The sequence below is a fragment of the Rhipicephalus microplus genome, chromosome 3 (genome assembly GCF_043290135.1).
Source record: "Rhipicephalus microplus isolate Deutch F79 chromosome 3, USDA_Rmic, whole genome shotgun sequence".
In the NCBI taxonomy this organism is placed as follows: domain Eukaryota; kingdom Metazoa; phylum Arthropoda; class Arachnida; order Ixodida; family Ixodidae; genus Rhipicephalus; species Rhipicephalus microplus.
In genome coordinates, this window is record NC_134702.1 from 13560426 (window position 1) to 13577756 (window position 17331).

The 17331-nt window shown below is 40.8% G+C and overlaps 1 protein-coding gene across 1 annotated transcript; it reads left to right on the forward strand.

Annotated features, from left to right (window-relative positions):
• Positions 1-15: 15 nt before the first annotated feature.
• Positions 16-13753, forward strand: RfC3 (replication factor C subunit RfC3). Its single transcript, XM_037433118.2, has 11 exons — positions 16-156; positions 259-323; positions 495-631; positions 980-1059; positions 1174-1247; positions 2078-2237; positions 5858-5939; positions 9612-9741; positions 11962-12039; positions 13475-13529; positions 13612-13753. The coding sequence occupies exons 1-11, from the start codon at positions 128-130 to the stop codon at positions 13697-13699; spliced, it is 978 nt and encodes a 325-aa protein (XP_037289015.2). The 5' UTR covers positions 16-127; the 3' UTR covers positions 13700-13753.
• The last annotated feature ends 3578 nt before the right edge of the window (positions 13754-17331 follow it).

A 17331-nucleotide genomic window follows, 5' to 3' on the forward strand; every position in this document is an offset into this window, starting at 1 on the left:
AGAGTGACCGTCCTCGCAAAACGTGATTCATTTCAAGTGTAACTAACCTTTTTTGACTTCGTGTTTACAAGTCGGCACAATCCGTGCCCACTTCGCGTTATTCGACTCGCCAAGTTTGCGCGCGGAAATGACTGCTGCTACGACAAACTTGCCATGGTTTGTATATTTTAACCCGTGTTTCGCTACCGATTATGTTGTCCGCGCATGTGCAATGTGAGAACGAACAGAGCTGGCAGGCTTGCTTTTTTAATTGCGCAGGGTGGAGAAGTACAGACCGCAGAAACTGGACGACTTGATCGCGCACGAAGACATAATCGGCACGAGTGCGTGATTCTTTCCTTCAAATCTTGACACTCTGTATCGCATATCCTGTTATATGCCTTTTACGTGTTGCGGTGAAACTTGCGTGTTTTGTGTGTCTCCATGGGATATGAAGGTCATTATCTCCGGCGCCTCTAGTCTTTTGTATCATAGTGTCCTCACATTTGTTGCAGTTGGACGATTCATCAAAGAAGACAAACTACCGCACTTGCTATTCTACGGACCTCCGGGGACGGGCAAAACATCTACAATACTTGCATGCGCCCAGCAGATCTACACTCCAAGAGAATTCACCTCCAAAGTGCTTGAGGTGAGTCCTTTATTCTGCAGACAGTTACATGCGTTCCATGTAGACGTGTCATTTTATAATATGAGGGCCCAAAAAGCTATGGTAAGGGTCTATGTTAATTAATTAATGCCTAGCTTTGCTCAGCAACTATTAGGCGAAGTACGGAAAGCAACTTATTTTAGCAAAATGCTGCTGATGCGATAAAAAAAAATTGATCAGTGTTCATTTGGAGGTGGTTGTAAACTTCCTTGCGGGGAGCTTTGCATACTTAGTATACCTTAGAAAATGATGTATGAGTATAATAAACTATTTGGTGCCTGTGGTTTGTACTAGGGTATAACATTACTAGGTATTTTATTTTTTGTTCAGCTCAATGCATCAGATGACAGAGGCATCGGCATTGTCCGTGGAGAGATCTTGAGCTTTGCAAGCACAAAAACTATATTCAAGTAAGTTCACTCTAAATTCAGCCATGTCATTAGTTTGTGGCTGCCTACAAAACACCAGCATTTGTGTGTTTTCTTTTGGCTTCACATGTACCTAAGGTGTGCTTACTTTTGCAGTTCTGGCTTCAAGCTGATTGTGCTTGATGAAGCTGACGCAATGACCAATGATGCACAGAATGCATTGCGTCGAGGTGAGCTTAGAGGATTAAAAATTGCACTGTGATTTTCTTCTTCGTGATGAAAAATCCCAACGAAATTATAAAGCCATTGTAGTTAAGTGTATAATTTTCAAAACAGTTTTCATCTGCAGCGTTTCTTTGATGTTCATACAAAACTAATCCGCCACGGTGGTCTAGTGGTTATGGTGCTCGACTGCTGACCCGAAGGTGTCGCGGGATCGAATCCCGGCCGTGGCAGCAGCATTTTCGATGGAGGCGAAAATGCTTAAAGGCCTGTGCACTTAGATTTGAGTGCACGTTAAAGAACCCATGGAGGCGGAAATTTTCAGAGCCCTTCACTACGGCATCTCTCATAATCATATCGTGGTTTTGGGATGTAAAACCCCACATATTGTTATTATTTCATACAAAACCAAAAAGAGCGCAGAGAAGTAGGTTTATTGAACATTTAACTCCTTATGAATCATAGAAGAGCATTACATGTACATTTGATGTTGATCTAGAAAAGAAAGTATACCGAAAGCACCTTGTTCACCTTTAGCACCTGAAGAGCTGAACTCATAACCTTTGTGTAACCCACGTAATGATTTACACTCCTTATACCCAGAGAAAAAAGAAATTAATTGCTTTATTATTCATATCAAATTTATTGCTTGTCTACATTTTATAAGTAAATATTTTAATGTTCTTTACAAAGATAAGCTATTAAAAAATTTTTGACTATGTCTTTCTTCTCTTCAGTGCCTAAGATTTATTATTATGGAACTTCTTGGTAGGAAAGTATTACCTGTTGATTGCCTTCTGTTTCACACTGGTGTCTTTCTTTGATTTCATGTGACCAGTGATAGAAAAGTTTACTGAGAATGCCCGATTCTGCCTCATCTGCAACTACCTATCCAAGATCATACCAGCATTGCAGTCACGATGCACTCGGTTTCGGTTTGGGCCCCTCACAGCTGCCCAGATGTCACCTCGTATTGATCACGTAATCACCCAAGAAAGGTCAGTTATGCAAATTAAGATAGTGGTATGTTGTGCCAGTTGGTGCGATGTAGTGTAAATGTTATGTGTGAACAAACAGGAACAGAAGGAAATAAGTTGACATTTTAGGTGCTCACCTACTACTGAATTTTATTGGAAATAGTTCTCACAAGTGCATGTAATCACACATGTGCAGCAGCAGTATTCAAGAATGACGTGGCCGATCAAAAAAGTTGCTTATTCGAACTGATTATTTGATACTGCTTTAATGCTTTAACGAGCCTATTCTTTTGCCCAAAAAATAAATATCTGTAAAAACTCAGAGGCCTGTCTTTTGTATAGAAACATTGAATGTGATTTTGGCGCTTTTACTCAATCCAGTGATGCCAGCAATCATTAGGGATCATTTATATGCTGTCACAATTGGCAGCTCCGCAAGGAGGCACCATCAACGTGGCGTAAATTGCTCCACCCACGAAAATTATGACTCGTGTTCGTATTTATGTATGCCCATATACAGACAGTTGGCTGCTGAAGCACCCGCTTTTATTTGCACTGTACGTAAAGGTGAGTACTCTCACAGATGATATGTATGGTTAGCACTGTGGTTATCAGACCACGGCTTCCGTGGTGTGTTGAGTCTACAGTTGCTGCAAGACAACTTTATAGAATTGTGAAGGAATGTGGCATGCCAACAACATTGTGCAGCAGCCATATTTCTTTCAGACATTCCAATGAAATGCTAGCATGCATCGAAAAAAGATAAAACTTTCCACCTGTTGCATGACATTCAGTGAAAGTGAAATATGTTATAGTAAAGGCCTTATACTAGCTGTTTTTGTTTAAGGAAGTTCACCTGTGACGCAGCACAAGGACTCGGTTTCTTAGGCATCGTGGTCTTCAAGTTCGATGATAAATCTCTGAAACTATGCACAAAATTTTTGATAAACTAGGCTCGCCATAATTTGTGATGTAGAACAACTTTGCCATATTAACAACCTCTCTAAATAGATAATAAAAAGTTGATTAAAGTATTCTTATTAATTTGTCATTACTGAGCAACCTGATTAGTTGCAAAGTATTTCCTTCAGGCCTGGAAATCGGCTGCGAATATTACAGTTTCAAATAAAAAAATCTACTGCTTAAAAAAAACACCCTGTATATGTGTGGCCTTGAGCGAAGTGCCAACTTTAGCGTGAAACTGCACTAAATATCATTCAACTACCTGCGCACCTTGTGACCTTATGACTTGAGACACACAGTACGCACATTAACTTTGTCTTAGCCGCGTTTGCATGACTAATAATAAAAAGAAGAAAAGCAGCATTTGTGCGAGATGGTTTACTGACAGCTGTGGAGTAACTTGGAAAGTGCACATAATAGATGATGCTCAGACCTACTAAATTGTGTGCTATGCTGAAAGTCTCATCACGATCAGCACACAAAAAGGACAAAAAACACAAGAAAATGCACTAGCCCAATTTGCTACTTCACTTCTATGTTGAAAGGTTATGCAGCAGCAGAGGATGCTCAACAAGCATGAAATGAGACATAATAAGTCAGATGGCTTCTCAAATTCTGGTGTGACATTTCAGTCTTTAATGTATCATAACTGAGGCTTTTGCCTTTCTGTTGTCTAAATGATAGTGTAAGAAACTCTCCGAATTATTTTTTTGTTTGTGCACTTTATTATCAGAAGTGACTGTGTGATATCAGTGGTAATAAACATACTGCACAGTAATTACCTTAAATATGCATTAAATGTGTGGCAATAATTGATGTGCTCACAGGCTTTCATTTTATCAATCCAATTCAGTGTCATGTGCTGTGTTCGCTAGGCCAGGAGCTGTAAACCTATCTGAATGCATGCAGGGAATCAATGGAAAACAGCACTTACTACTTACTTTGATGCAGAATAAACCTTGACGTTGTGCTTGTGCTAGTTTGACAGCCAGTGAAATGTGTAGTGAGTGTTCAGGCAGTTCTTAATTGGGTACTTCTACTGATCGTAGAAGTGCACCAGATATAAAATATAGACTTTGCATGCTTTTTATATCTGTGTTATTGGAGTCAAGTCGTGTATGTGCAGTGAGTGGAAGTTATGTACCACCATGTGTTCACATGTCGCGATGAAAGCTTGTTGAAGAACATGGTTGCAGCTCAGCTCGCTGCACCTACTGCTTATTCTACCTGGGAATACGTAGTCGTCTGACTGTTACAGATTCGTCTAATAAACGATCTAACTTTGCATTGTGTGTTGATCAGAGTGTCGTGAGTAGCATAGGGCTGTGGCCCTTGTCATTGCTTTTGATTCAAATAGACAGTAAATAACCTCACAGTCAGAAATTTCTGATGGAGAAATAACTGCTCAATTGTGTGATGTGAACATACTGCCGCAAGAATTTTGTGAATAAGTGCTTAATAAGGAAGTTACAGGGCATAGAACACCCCGCTTCGGCTGGTTTCTGATTCTCACTTGACCTTTCCAGCCTCCTCATCAGTGTAGAGGGGTAGGTGTAGTTCTTTGTTGCGAGTACACCCACTTCGGCAATGTAACAGGAAGTCAGCAGTTACATCATCGGCATGCAGCCAATGGTCGAGCAAGGCTTCCTCCATGTGTTGCTCATGTCGTAATGGCATGGGGAAAAGGCGTGGCATCAGTGGTATGAGGCACTGGCAAAGTGAGCGCTCTCTCCTCAACGGTCAAATCGTGGTACGCTTCTTGATCTCGGAGACTTTCATTCTAGCGACGCCGCTTGCCTCAATAGTCTCAAGGCTCTGCCAAAATGGCGAGGAGCAGCATGGGAAAATAAAAATGTGAACTGTGCGGCTAGAACGGCTAGAACTGTATGACCGCATAGCCAATGCGCCATTTCATATTGTAGAGAACCAATCAAGGAAATCAGGGCACGTAATGTTGCCCACGTGCAAGATTCAATCATTTCGCATAATAGGAGGATTCGACAAACACCGGAGAGGGGACGTAGGAATCATTCAAAATGGAGCAGCTGCGTGACGCGAAATGCTGTGATATTTGTAAAATGCTACCGTCACGTACTTTTGCGGGAATTAGTAAGCTTGTTTAAGAGTGTTTGTTTGGGAGCTTGTTTACTGGCTCCTTTTTACCACCATTTTTTTTTACACCACTCACAGCTTTTTTCCGCCATTTACTTATCACTCTTTAGAATAGTACGGAATGAAGTTTTATGAAGTTCTTGTGCACTGACCGAAAATCTGCAGCACTGGTAAGCCGGCAATGAACAGTCACTGAATAATATTAATGATACACTTGTGCATGCTGGTACTGTATCTACATATTTAAATATGTGCTCTAGAAATTTTCTCACTCTGCACTTTGTTTGCTGAAGTGTATGAGTGAAAAGGGAGCTTATTGCTTTTTATGTGCAAAGGTGAATTCAGGTGTGTGTGTGCGTGTGTGTGTGTGTGTTCGTGCACATTCTGAAATGAAGGTGAATATAAAGAATGTGAAAAATAGAAAAAGTAATTACATATATAAGCTGCCCTAACCCACGCAAGTTACTTTTAGTAGTGTGTCTGTCCCTTGAGCTTCTCTGGAAACTGCTATGTGCATGCCGTTGTCGTAATGGTCTTAATGATGGGCTTTGTTTTGTTTGCTTTAGGCTGACTGTCACAGCTGATGGCAAGAAAGCGCTTGTGGATCTGGCTCAGGGTGACATGAGGAAAGCATTAAACATTCTTCAGGTTGGCTCCTTATTTTTTTTTCTCCTTACTTTTGATAACACAATTTCATTAGCTATAATGTCAATAGCATTCAATTCAGATATTCAAGTAATGTTCTTGTAAAATTAAGGACTTTGTCATGGGCAGCGTAAAGTTTGGTGGCCCATCAGTAGTCTACTGCAATGTACGATACACAAAAAGTCTCTTTTTTTTCATTGATTTTTAATGCTCAGTGATGGTATATGCGCCTTCGACGTCTTTTTTTTCCCTCCGTGCTTTATTTAGAATTTCCCTTGCTTTCAGTCCTTTCTCTCTTCACCTTCAGCAAGTGCAGTGAGTGTTATTTGTTAGAATCGCTTCAGGCCTAACATGTATGTTCCTAATACTACTAATGTTTTCTTGGGGTTGCCGGAATTTAGTGTACATTATGTTGCCCGACTTGTCCTTAAAGGTGTACTTACACAATTATGAAACATCGCAAAATAGATAATGGTCGTTTTCTTTGTATGCAATATAAATGCTGTTCATACACCAGATTGAAGGGACTCTAGAAAAACTATGACTTGGTATTGATTGACAAATTGCCCTCTGAGAACTCCATTGCCATATGTTTCTCCATCATAAGTTCATTATTAGTGGAGAAAAATAAGGTTGCAGTTTCATTTTAAAATTTCAAGCCGAAATCTCTGCAAGAGATGTCAGAAATCTCAAAACTTGTTTTATGGTATATTCATGACATTGGCTCAGTTAAATTTTCTCAAACTTTGCAATCTAGATCTATGACGGTGTACTTCATTTTTATCGATTAGAAGCTATGTAGGGTCCAGTAGACACCATCAAAATCTATGATGTCATTGTGTTTGGTAAGGAAATCTCAAGATGACGCCTCCGTCCGCATTTTTTTTTTTCACTCATTTCGCTCAGACAACGCTTGGTAAGAAGCGTCGTCTCGAGGTAAGAGTGGTGTTTTCGGGATTGTGAAATTGTACTTTACTAATATGCGAAAAATCATTTCACTCTTTAGTGCAGATTAAGCTAGCACGTATAAAATATTTTTCTTGTTGAAGTTTTCATCGTTGAGCATCAGCAAGCATGCCCCACTGCATTCTTACAAGTCAGCACAGTTCCACTGCGTTGGCAAACTCTGCATCCTGCATGCCGCCTGAGTCACAGAAATCGCTGTCGGGGGTCACTGAAGACAGTGCACTCATTGTTTTTTATGTGTACCCCAAGCAGATGGTAGATCTGCTGCCAGTATGTTGCAAATTGCTGTTTCCCCATGACGTTGCACTGCCGCGACACGTCATGGAGAAGCCACTCCCTCAATATGAAAACCAAAAGTGTCTTTTAAATATCATCATCAGCCTGACTACGTCCACTGCAGGACAAAAGCCTCTCCTACGATCTGCCAGACAACTTCGTCCTGTGGTAGCTGCTGCCACTTCATACCCGCATACTTCCTAATCTGATCTGCCTACCTAACTTTCTGTTTCTCCCTAACCCGCTTGCCTTCTCTGGGAATCCAGTCAGCTATCGTTAATGACCAGCGGTTATCCTGCCTACGCGCGACATGCCCGGCCCATGTTTTTCTTTTATTGCGATAGCAATTATATGAACACTCGGCTGGATTTTGCCGTCGACGTCGGTGTCGATGTCATGCATCGTATATGTATACGTATCTGTATATATGAAAACGCAAGAAAGAAAAAAAATCCAGAAAAAAGCCCTCCGGCCCGAGGAATCGAACGTGGGACCTCTGCGTCGTGAAAGCGAGGTGTTAACCACAGAGCCACCCCGGAGAACGTTCTTCACCGTTCAGATGGCAAGCTATTCATATCTACCACTTACCGCTGCTGTGTTTTCGGCATTACCAGAAAGATGGCGCAATGAGCGCATGGCGCCACATCGCGCAGTGACGCCCGCTGTAATCTCTTACGCGTACTTTGCCCGGCTTGGAGAAGGTGAGCGACGCTCCCTCACCGGCCCTTATCTTGCAGTGGTGAGGTGGGGAGGATCGTACGCCTTGGCTGGCCTTGGGCTCTACGTAGAACGATTCTGCTGTAGTTACCGGGCGCAGAAAGGTCACTGTAATCATTGCAGTCTCCGTTCGCGAAAAGCGCACGCTTTTCAGACTCAGCGAAGTAATGAATGAGACGCTTAATCGCGTGCATCCGTACCTGTGAGTACATTTCCATTCTTTCCATTCTGCGCGTGACCTTTCAAATCGTTGCTATCGCGTTCATTGCTGCGCCTTTGCGGCGAAGCTGCGACTTTTTTTTCTTCATTTCAACTATGATATCTATCACCCGGCTGGTTCCCTGACTTACTCTGCTTTCTTCTTGTCTCATAAGGTTACACCTATCACTTTCCTTTCCATCGCTCGCTGCGTCATCCTCAATTTAACCTAAACCCTCTTTGTAACCTTCCAGGTTTCTGCTCCGTAGGTAAGTACCGGCAAGATGCAGCTGTAATACACCTTTCTCCTGAGCTATAGTGGCAATCTACCAGTCATGATTTGAGAGTGCTTGATGAATGTGCTCCACACTATTTTTATTTTTCTAGTTACTTCAATCTCGTGGTACGGCTCTGCGGTTATTATGTTTCCCTTTATTACCTTTTAAAAACAGCGTACAACAAATATATGCAATGCATTCCCAGGCGCCACTGTACTTTTTAGTAGGCTTGTGCGAATAGTGAATTTAAGGTCTGAAGTGAATTCTAAGTGAATAGTGATTTCGGTCAAATAATTTTGAATAAAATTTGAATAGTACATATCACATATTATAAAAAAAAATGGGCATAATTGCGATTACCCTACTAACATGCACAATATTTTTTTTTTTAAATAAAAACAAAACCTTTGCAAATGTCATTCTTTTTGTTCAAAGGAAGAGGAAACAATCTTGAATAGTAGCAGAGTTTGACCTTTGGTAGAATGCAAGTGATAACTTTAAATATTACCTGTAAGTATATTGTGTTTTAAAAATGACGAAATATATAATTTTAGAAACACTATACTTACAGGTTATACTTAGGTTAGGTTATATTTAGAGCGTATGAGCTGGTATAAAAAGCTTTTAAACTTGAAAAATAAAGGATCCATGTGATGGTATTATGTTTATTCTTGAAGTGGAGTTTTGCGGCAGTGCACTTTTTGCTTTTTTTTTATTGGTGTTTTGACGGTGTAGCACCCCTTCACTGCAGTGAAACCACTTTTACAGAGGGTTATATTTGGATTGACATGCACCTGAATAAGTGTTTTCATGGCTTAGCACTCGTTCACTGCAGTAAACCACCTTTACAGGGCGCCACACTCGGACTAATATACATCTATTCGTTCATTTCAAATAGTTTGAAATTTTCAGCAATTTAAATTCGAATCGTAGTGAATTCAGATACGGTAATATTCGTTTCTGTATTCTAATATTCGCACAAGCCTACTTTTAGTCTTCTCAACCGCCCGCTGTGTTTTTATAGAGAGCAACCATCCCAAAAATTAAAATTCATGTCAGCACTCAAGTTTCATATTGCGACACAAAAGCCCCATTATTAATAGTATATATCTGTCTCTATGAAGTCTACTATGCTTTCCATAATTTTTAAAGGTCAGAACTGTGAAAAGTGGGAGCTGAAGTCTGTAATTAGACTAATTATGCCATAAACAGTGAAACCCGTGTTTCTTTTGTACTATAGAGCACAAGCATGGCCTTTGATGAAGTGAATGAGACAAACGTTTACCTATGTGTGGGCCACCCACTCAAGGAAGACATCAGTGACATTGTCAGCACACTGCTCAATGAGGACTTCGAATACTCCTACAACCGTATCCTTTTGCACTGACTTGTTTGCTGTTATACTCAGGCTTATAGCTTTCTTTTAATATCAGTGTTTTACCCATCAAAACCACTTCATCGGTAGGCATGTCTTTGAGGGAGAGGGGGACGTCAGATTAATGTTGACCACCTGGAGTATTTAATATAGGCTTAAACTTAGATACATAAGTGTTTTTCATTTTGCTCTCATTGAAATGTCGCCTTCAAGTCCAACAATCGGACCTGTAACTTCGAGCTTGACTTTTTTGTCACCACGCCTATTCAAATCGATCACCGGTGATCGACGCTTTGGATTGCTCATTTTGGCATGTTGAATTTGTTTCTTGTGCACCCAGCACTTCTTGGTAGTTAGTCCAGCCACTAAACTTTCAGAATCAATTTGAATTAGCTCGTTTTGACTACATAGTAACTTTTGACAGACCTTTGCGCAGACCAATGAGCGTGTATTGTTGGGAAAATGCACTTGGCTGGCGAACTTAACAAAAGTGCATGCCTTTCGCGGTTATGCTACAGTACAATCAATGTTATGTAATCAAAAGAATGTTTGCAGGTCAAATATTAATTCAAGGTGTCAGCTTTGCAATCTGACAGCGGGGAGCAACAACATTTCGCAGAAATGTATGCCAGCTATTCAATAGAGGGCTGTTGCTTGAAGTCAGGGAAAATTTATGCTACAAAAATATTTCCGAAGGTCTGCCGCCTGTTTAAAGTGGGGGGTTGCCTTCTCGGTCAGTTTCCAGCAGCTTTGGTTTCGCTTGTATCATATCAGACCCAGGGCCGCATCTAGTATCACTAGTCGCTGCTATGGCGTCATAGTCACGCCCAATGGGTGCGCACCTGCGCTGCAAGAAACATGCGCCGTTCGAAACTGTCTCGCAACAGCATCGGAATTGAGCAAAGACTAGTTTAGAGTCCGAGGATGACAGTACCTCAGCTTCAAGTTTTATAGCAACAAGGTTTTGCGTCAGCCTTAGACATCCGCAGTCGTTCATGGGTTTGTTTTGTTTATGGCCTCAAGTTTTGTTTTCTGCCGCAAGTGCATAGCTGCCGACCTTTGTGCACAATCTTATAGCTACTCTAATTATGTGCGAGGTCCACACGTCGCTGAAGCGCGGTGTGCTGGTGCCGGCTGCAGAGCTTCTTTTCCCGACAAGAAGGCCACCGGAGCACATCTTGGCTTTGACTACGGAGCAGCGGGAAAAATTTTAAGACCACGTGTCATATAGTTCTTTTTGTTTTAATATGATGTGCAAAAATGCAAATAAGTATGCTTGGATGCATATATTGGAATGCCAACCTAAGCGGAGTGAGGTGCCTCATGGAAAGAGGTGACGCTAGATGAAGTAGCGAAGTTAATTAGACATCTGATTTATAGAGAGATTATTCACATCACGGGTACCCATCTATAGTGGAACATCTGCAGGCTCTTATCGCAAAAAAAGTGACGGAAAAAAGTACGCATTCAGACATGTCTCACGAAAAACCAAGCAGCGCTTCACCGCAAGGCCCGAGCAATGAAGCAGCACCTCAGTTCCGATTTTCTTTGTCTATGTCAGTAGAGACATTCTGTACAAGATTTATTATTTTTTGTAATGTTCCTGGGTAATTTATGGTCAAAATGTATATTCTGAATTTTCTTTGCTGTATATATTTTTGAAAATAGTTTTTTTATTAAATTGTTTACCAGTTGGAAACCAAAAGTTTCAACATTTTCAAAATTTTTATTCATTCAAAAATATTTTTCTTTCTCTACAACATATATTTTCTGGAAAGAACATTTCATTGCGCACAATTTGGTATGCTGCAATGCTTGCTGAAGTACTTTCAAAAGTGGCAAAAGTGGGGCATATACAGAGCATGAGGGTACCATCCATTCTATTGGTGAGGAAGACGTGCTTCTTGCTTAGCCAAGTAAGGAAAAGTACAAAATGAACTCGTTTGAAAAAGATTGCATTTTTCAAGAGTTTTCCTCATTAGTCACTGGCAGTATGTGTGTGAGTGGTGCGTTAGGATGCGTGAGTGATGAATTCTGGCAGCTTCTAGGTAGATTGGCTGTTGGATTCACATCTCGCTGCTTTAGCCTGCAGGAACTATGAACTGGTGTGTTCGCCTGTAAAACCATGTGGTGCTTTATCTACACAAGCTGTAAGGAATCTACACGTGCTGAACTTTGTGCCGTGACCTTGACGTTTCTACCTTTTGTGTGTCAGACATCAACAAGCTAAAAGTGGGAAAAGGCTTGGCACTTCAAGACGTACTTACACAGGTCCATCTCTACGTCCATAGGAGTAAGTTGATAGCAAGTCTGCCTGTTTTGTAAACATGCAAAATTTTCGTGGTGGCTTTGTACTTGTTTTTATTTCTATGTCATTTTCATAACAATGACACCGCAGTGTGTGGAGGAGAGGGCGGTTTTAAATTCTAAGGGTTGAGTATGAGTCCTTCTGAGGTATTGCATTTCTTAGTCAACAAAATAATGCTGCACACATTGAATCACAGAGCTTGATACACAATAATGTTTTACAAATAGTGCGCACGAAGCACTGAGACAAAGAGCAGTAGCACACGGACAAGTGCTTTCTTGCTCTTCTGTGTCACTGAGTTTGTGCTGAAAAATCTTAAAAATGAACCCATTCCAAATAAGCTGACTCACAAATAATACAAATAAAACTACTAATAAGAAACAAAAATTGCTGCAAGTTGAATAAATACAACATTGCATTACAAAATAAACTGCACTTCTCACAAAGTATGCAAGAAAGAATTACTGTTTGTTCAGAAAGTACAATTTCAGGTCAATTTCAAGTACAATTTCAGTTCGGAATAAACATGGTTAAGCACAGTTACAGAAACTCCTGCGAAAGCAGAACAACGACAGCATGTGCTAGTTTCTAGAAGGGCTACCGGTATCGCTATCAATTCTCAGCATTGCTGAACAGAAAGGGATATCCATGTTCAGAGCACTTCAGATCGAAAAATACTGCTTAGAAAATAACTACGTGCTTTTAGGATTAACTGCTGCAGCTACGAACACTAAGAAGAGCAAGCTCTCTGTCTCAGCGAAGAAAAAACTGTGTCGAAAAAAAAATTAGCTGTCAGTCCCTTTAAAAGCCTTTAACCTCTGGACATGTATTAGGATATATTAAAGAGTTGCGAGTCTTTGTGCCACAGCAACTAGATGTGCCAGAGGCAGTGCACAGAAACATTTAATCTCTGAACAGCTTCATTTCGAACAATTATTTTCAAAATAAATTTCATTTCAAACTTCTGACTCGATATCTTCTGTGCCCAACGCTGTTCCATGTTTTGGTGCATACTATCGAGTTTTTTCAATTAAATCTATGTGAGGAGAGATTGGTGCCGGTGAGTGGGGCCAGCTAATCATCTTCTCTTATAGCAGGTGTCGCAGGTTTAGTTTAGTGAACTTTCATTTAAGTAAACTATTTTCTTTGGTCCCTTGAAGTTCACTTAAGTGAGAGTTCACTGTATTAGGCATGAGACTGCAGGCAATATTGACATAGTGCTACTTTACCTTATCAGGAGGGTTGTGATATTTATGTTCGCCACAGTGGTGAATGGACCCCTGCTTTACTCGTGTCAAACAATACTAGCACATAAGTGACGTGAAACTAACTACATGTAGCCTACTTGCATTGTTGCTTTCAAGTTCAACTAGTGGTAGCCTTCTTTCGTTCTAATTATTCCATTCCTTCTTCAAAACAGTTGAACTCCATGACAAAGTGAAGATGTACCTGATTGACAAAATGGCAGAAATAGAGTAAGTTCAAATTTAAAGTTTATTTTTTTCTTTTGTCAGAAAAAAAAAGGTTTAAATACATTTTCTCTTTTTTCTTTCCTAGATATCGACTTGCATCGGGCACAAGTGAAAAGATTCAGCTAAGTTCACTAATCTCGGCATTCCAGGTTGCCAGACAACTGACTACGTAATATACTATATTGTGTAAAACAACAATAAATGTTCTTCCAGTTTCTTCTGAAGAATGCACTGTTTTTGCGGAAAAGGTAGTGCAATCGTCCATTTTTTAATATCACTTCGTTTTTCAGACCTATCAACCACTAGTTTCGCTACTTGTAACATGTCTTTTTGCCTTACTCAATGAAGAAACACCCATGTAGATAGGACCATGCATTTTGTTAGGGGACAGTAGTGGAGAAGTGAACTGAATGGCTTTCCTATCTCAGGTTAGCCATTGCCCAGGCTTGTTTAAGTGCATCTGAAGGCCTAAAGGCATTATGCTGGCTACATGAACACATTTCCTCATTTATGCACTTTTGAGCCTCGTTGAGCAGTCTCATTTAACCTACCATGTTGTGCAAGTTGCATGAATGGTTGCTGCAGAACAACCTGATAAATATGCGTGTTTATAGTACAAATTAAGGTATGTTTTACATTTACATTTGTGGCACTATCCATGTACCTTTGCAAGAACTGTCAAACCTTGTTAAGATAAATGTGCGACAAACTAGTGGACACATTAAATGTTTAATTGTACTTTTCTTTGAATTACTTATAGAATACCGTGCATTTCAAGTCATCTCAATAAAGTAAGAATTTTCTTCAAGAAGCTACTTTTCGTATTCATACATTCGGTTTCACTAGAAACACAAGCATCACAAATGCATTCTACACTTTATTCGACGGCGTGCTTCTCTGCTCTTTAATGTATAAGTATTAACAAGTACCAGCATGAGGTGGGCTCCAGGTTTCACTTTTTTTTTTTCTTGTGTTGTTGGTCAATTATAAACCGGTCAGGCCAAAGTATGGTAGTAAGGGTGAACAAGTGGGTGTGTTGGTATTGCATGATCTAAGGTAAAAGGTGTGACGACGACGAACAAAAGAGAGAGACACACACACACAGAGCGCCACTTCCAACTATGTTTATTTTGGGAAAAACACTGGTGCTTTTTGTAGAGACAGCACTGTCACATTTCATTAAGAAGAATGCAGCTCTTTCTGCGATTGAAATCACCTGACTCAATAATATTTTTTTGCCTCGTTTATTAATCATTTCATTTATCTCAACTCCTAGCGATCACAAAGCAAGCGCGAAAATCCAGTGAACACTCGAAACATCGGCAATGGATGTTCAGGTGACCCTCTGCCATTCACATTATTGCAATGCTTTCTGACCGCATCGTTTAAGCATTACTCATTTTGGCCCACTTTGTGCCACATGACAGGGAAGATCATAGACCACATCTCCTGGCATTGCACATACTTTTTTTTTGGTGGTTAACTTCACAGGCTGGTGCTCTCTGGAGGCAAGGATCTGTCATTCTGCAATTATAAACAGTTTTAAAAGGGCGGAGAAGGCCACTCATACATCAGGTTGCCTGGCACCATTTTTCAGGTTATGGGACACATGATTGACATATGGTATCACAGCTGCTTTGTTTTTTACATGAGATGGCTCTTTGTCACTTGACATATCCACAATTTTTTTAAATTGCTTCAGCCTCAAAAACCAATATAGCTTGCGAATAGCCTGCCTCATCTGGGTGATTGATCTGCGTGCTGAAGCTCTCTGGTACATTACAGGGACAGTATTTATTGGCACTGCTATGCTTTACAACCTTAAGATTACAGGAGCTATACGCCAGAACTCTTCGAGCTCAGTGCGTGCTGCCATATTGAGAATTCGCGTCGCGCCATCTGTTGCAAGCACGGCAAACCAACACCCTGCACTGTCACGGGTGCAGATGCTCTGCAAATCAAACGCGAAACTTCACAACACGAGTCCGACCCGTTTCGCGCTTCTCCTATCCTGGAATTTTGTGCTGTTTTCGTGTGAAACGTCGAGAAGACCTTCCTCGATAGCCCTGAAAGTCTACATCATGGGTTTTAAAGTCCGAGAGACGCCACTTGGCATATTAACTTGACCAGAGATGCATGCCTTGGCAGTTCAAAACAAGGTGGCCGTCTGGGTGCGAGAGTATGCTCCAGCAGCCTAGGTGCCTGAGTGCAAGATAGGTGTGCTGCTGGAGTAGCGATGGTCACGGGTTCTTGTGGTGTGGTGAGAGTCGAACTTTGTAAGGCAATGAGGGCTGCGCTGTGACAAGATGGGTGAGGGTGAGACTCAGTGACATAGCTGAAACAATGAGAAGCGCACAAATATCGGTGAGCCCAACGAAGTAGGCTTTATCAGCTTTGCTGTTTCGACATTGTTTGCGAAGTGGAGCTGGATGTACTTTCTTGCCATTGTTTTTTTCTCAATTATTCTTTTAGTTTCTGTTTTGGTGCCTCCTATACTGCAGTTACTGACCACTCTATCTATATCTATTCTTTCATATTCGTATTGTTTACTGATTTTCGTGTGAATGAAGTACGCATCATGGCTCCAGATATCTGAGACAAAAGGTGGATCTATTGATTGAAATACTGTATTAAGTACCTTTGAATGCACTTTACCACATACTAGGCTAGGCCACTCCACTGTCGGAACAGATAGACGAAGTCTGCTTTATCGCGGGCCTGTTGGACTGCCCATAGCTATTCTTCAATTCTGGGACTACTAATAGCAGCCTCTCTTTGGGATGGCGTGACACATTCGCCATAAGTTGGCAATATATATACGCATAATGAACATGCCTTTTTATGGCTGTGCACAGGTAAAAAAGCCACACCATGTGACAAGGATTAAGGGGCTGTTCCTGCAGAGCTCTTGCCTGTATACCTGCACCAAGTTTTGAAATGGAAGATAGAAGATTTCTTATTGATGAATACCAAGAAACAGATGAGGCTGTTAAAATCACGTATTCACCACCAAGATAACCTGTGGACTGAAATTGTAATACATTCTATAAATTTGAGGTGGTGCGGGGAACTTTAAAAGGTGTTGGGGCGTAGGCTTCCCATATTCCTGTGTGAGGAGGCCATGGGATATCAAAGTAACTAAGTTGAGGGTGGCTTGCGAGATAAATTATAATAATATCTGGGGTTTTACGTCCCAAAAATACAAAATGATCTGGTGTTTTTAACATGCACTGACATTGATTAGTACACGGGCCTCTAGCCCTTCGCCTCCATTTAAATGTGGCTGGGATTGAACCTGTGACCTTCGCATCAGCAGCCGAACACCATAACCACTACACCATCGCGTGGACCACAAGATAAATCTATATTGTTATCAAAGTGGGCAAGTTTACGTAGAAAGGGTTCATTCTAGCAGTATGCTACATGTCTAGCAGAGAAAGGGCTGGTAAGGTCAGTGCCTAACATGAATACAAGACTGCATAAGTTCAGATCGCGGTGTTTCTAGCAGGCAACTTAAAAAAAATATCGTGCACTTGAAATCGACAGTTTGCTAATGACCGCACTATTCCTTCCCTCACAGTGGTTCAATCAACGCTTTTAACAACCCTTTCCTTCTGTTTACAATTGAGGATTGGAATCGGCTTCCAAATGCAATAGCCAACGAACGTAATACTGTGAAGTTTAAAACCTTACTGGAAACTCATTTTACAACCACACCATCGTAATTTCTGTGTTGCCAGTTGCCTTTTTCTCATTTTTTTTAAAGCATGCTATTGGTTGTACCACGAGTTCTGTTTTTATTATT

What these genes read in the sequence shown, in the direction of transcription:
- RfC3 (XM_037433118.2), top strand. Translation starts at nt 128, where the DNA reads ATGACTGCTGCTACGACAAACTTGCCATG. An exon ending in AGCACAAAAACTATATTCAA is followed by an intron (nt 1,060 to 1,173) that starts GTAAGTTCACTC and finishes TTACTTTTGCAG; the next exon opens with TTCTGGCTTCAAGCTGATTG. An exon ending in CACGTAATCACCCAAGAAAG is followed by an intron (nt 2,238 to 5,857) that starts GTCAGTTATGCA and finishes TGTTTGCTTTAG; the next exon opens with GCTGACTGTCACAGCTGATG.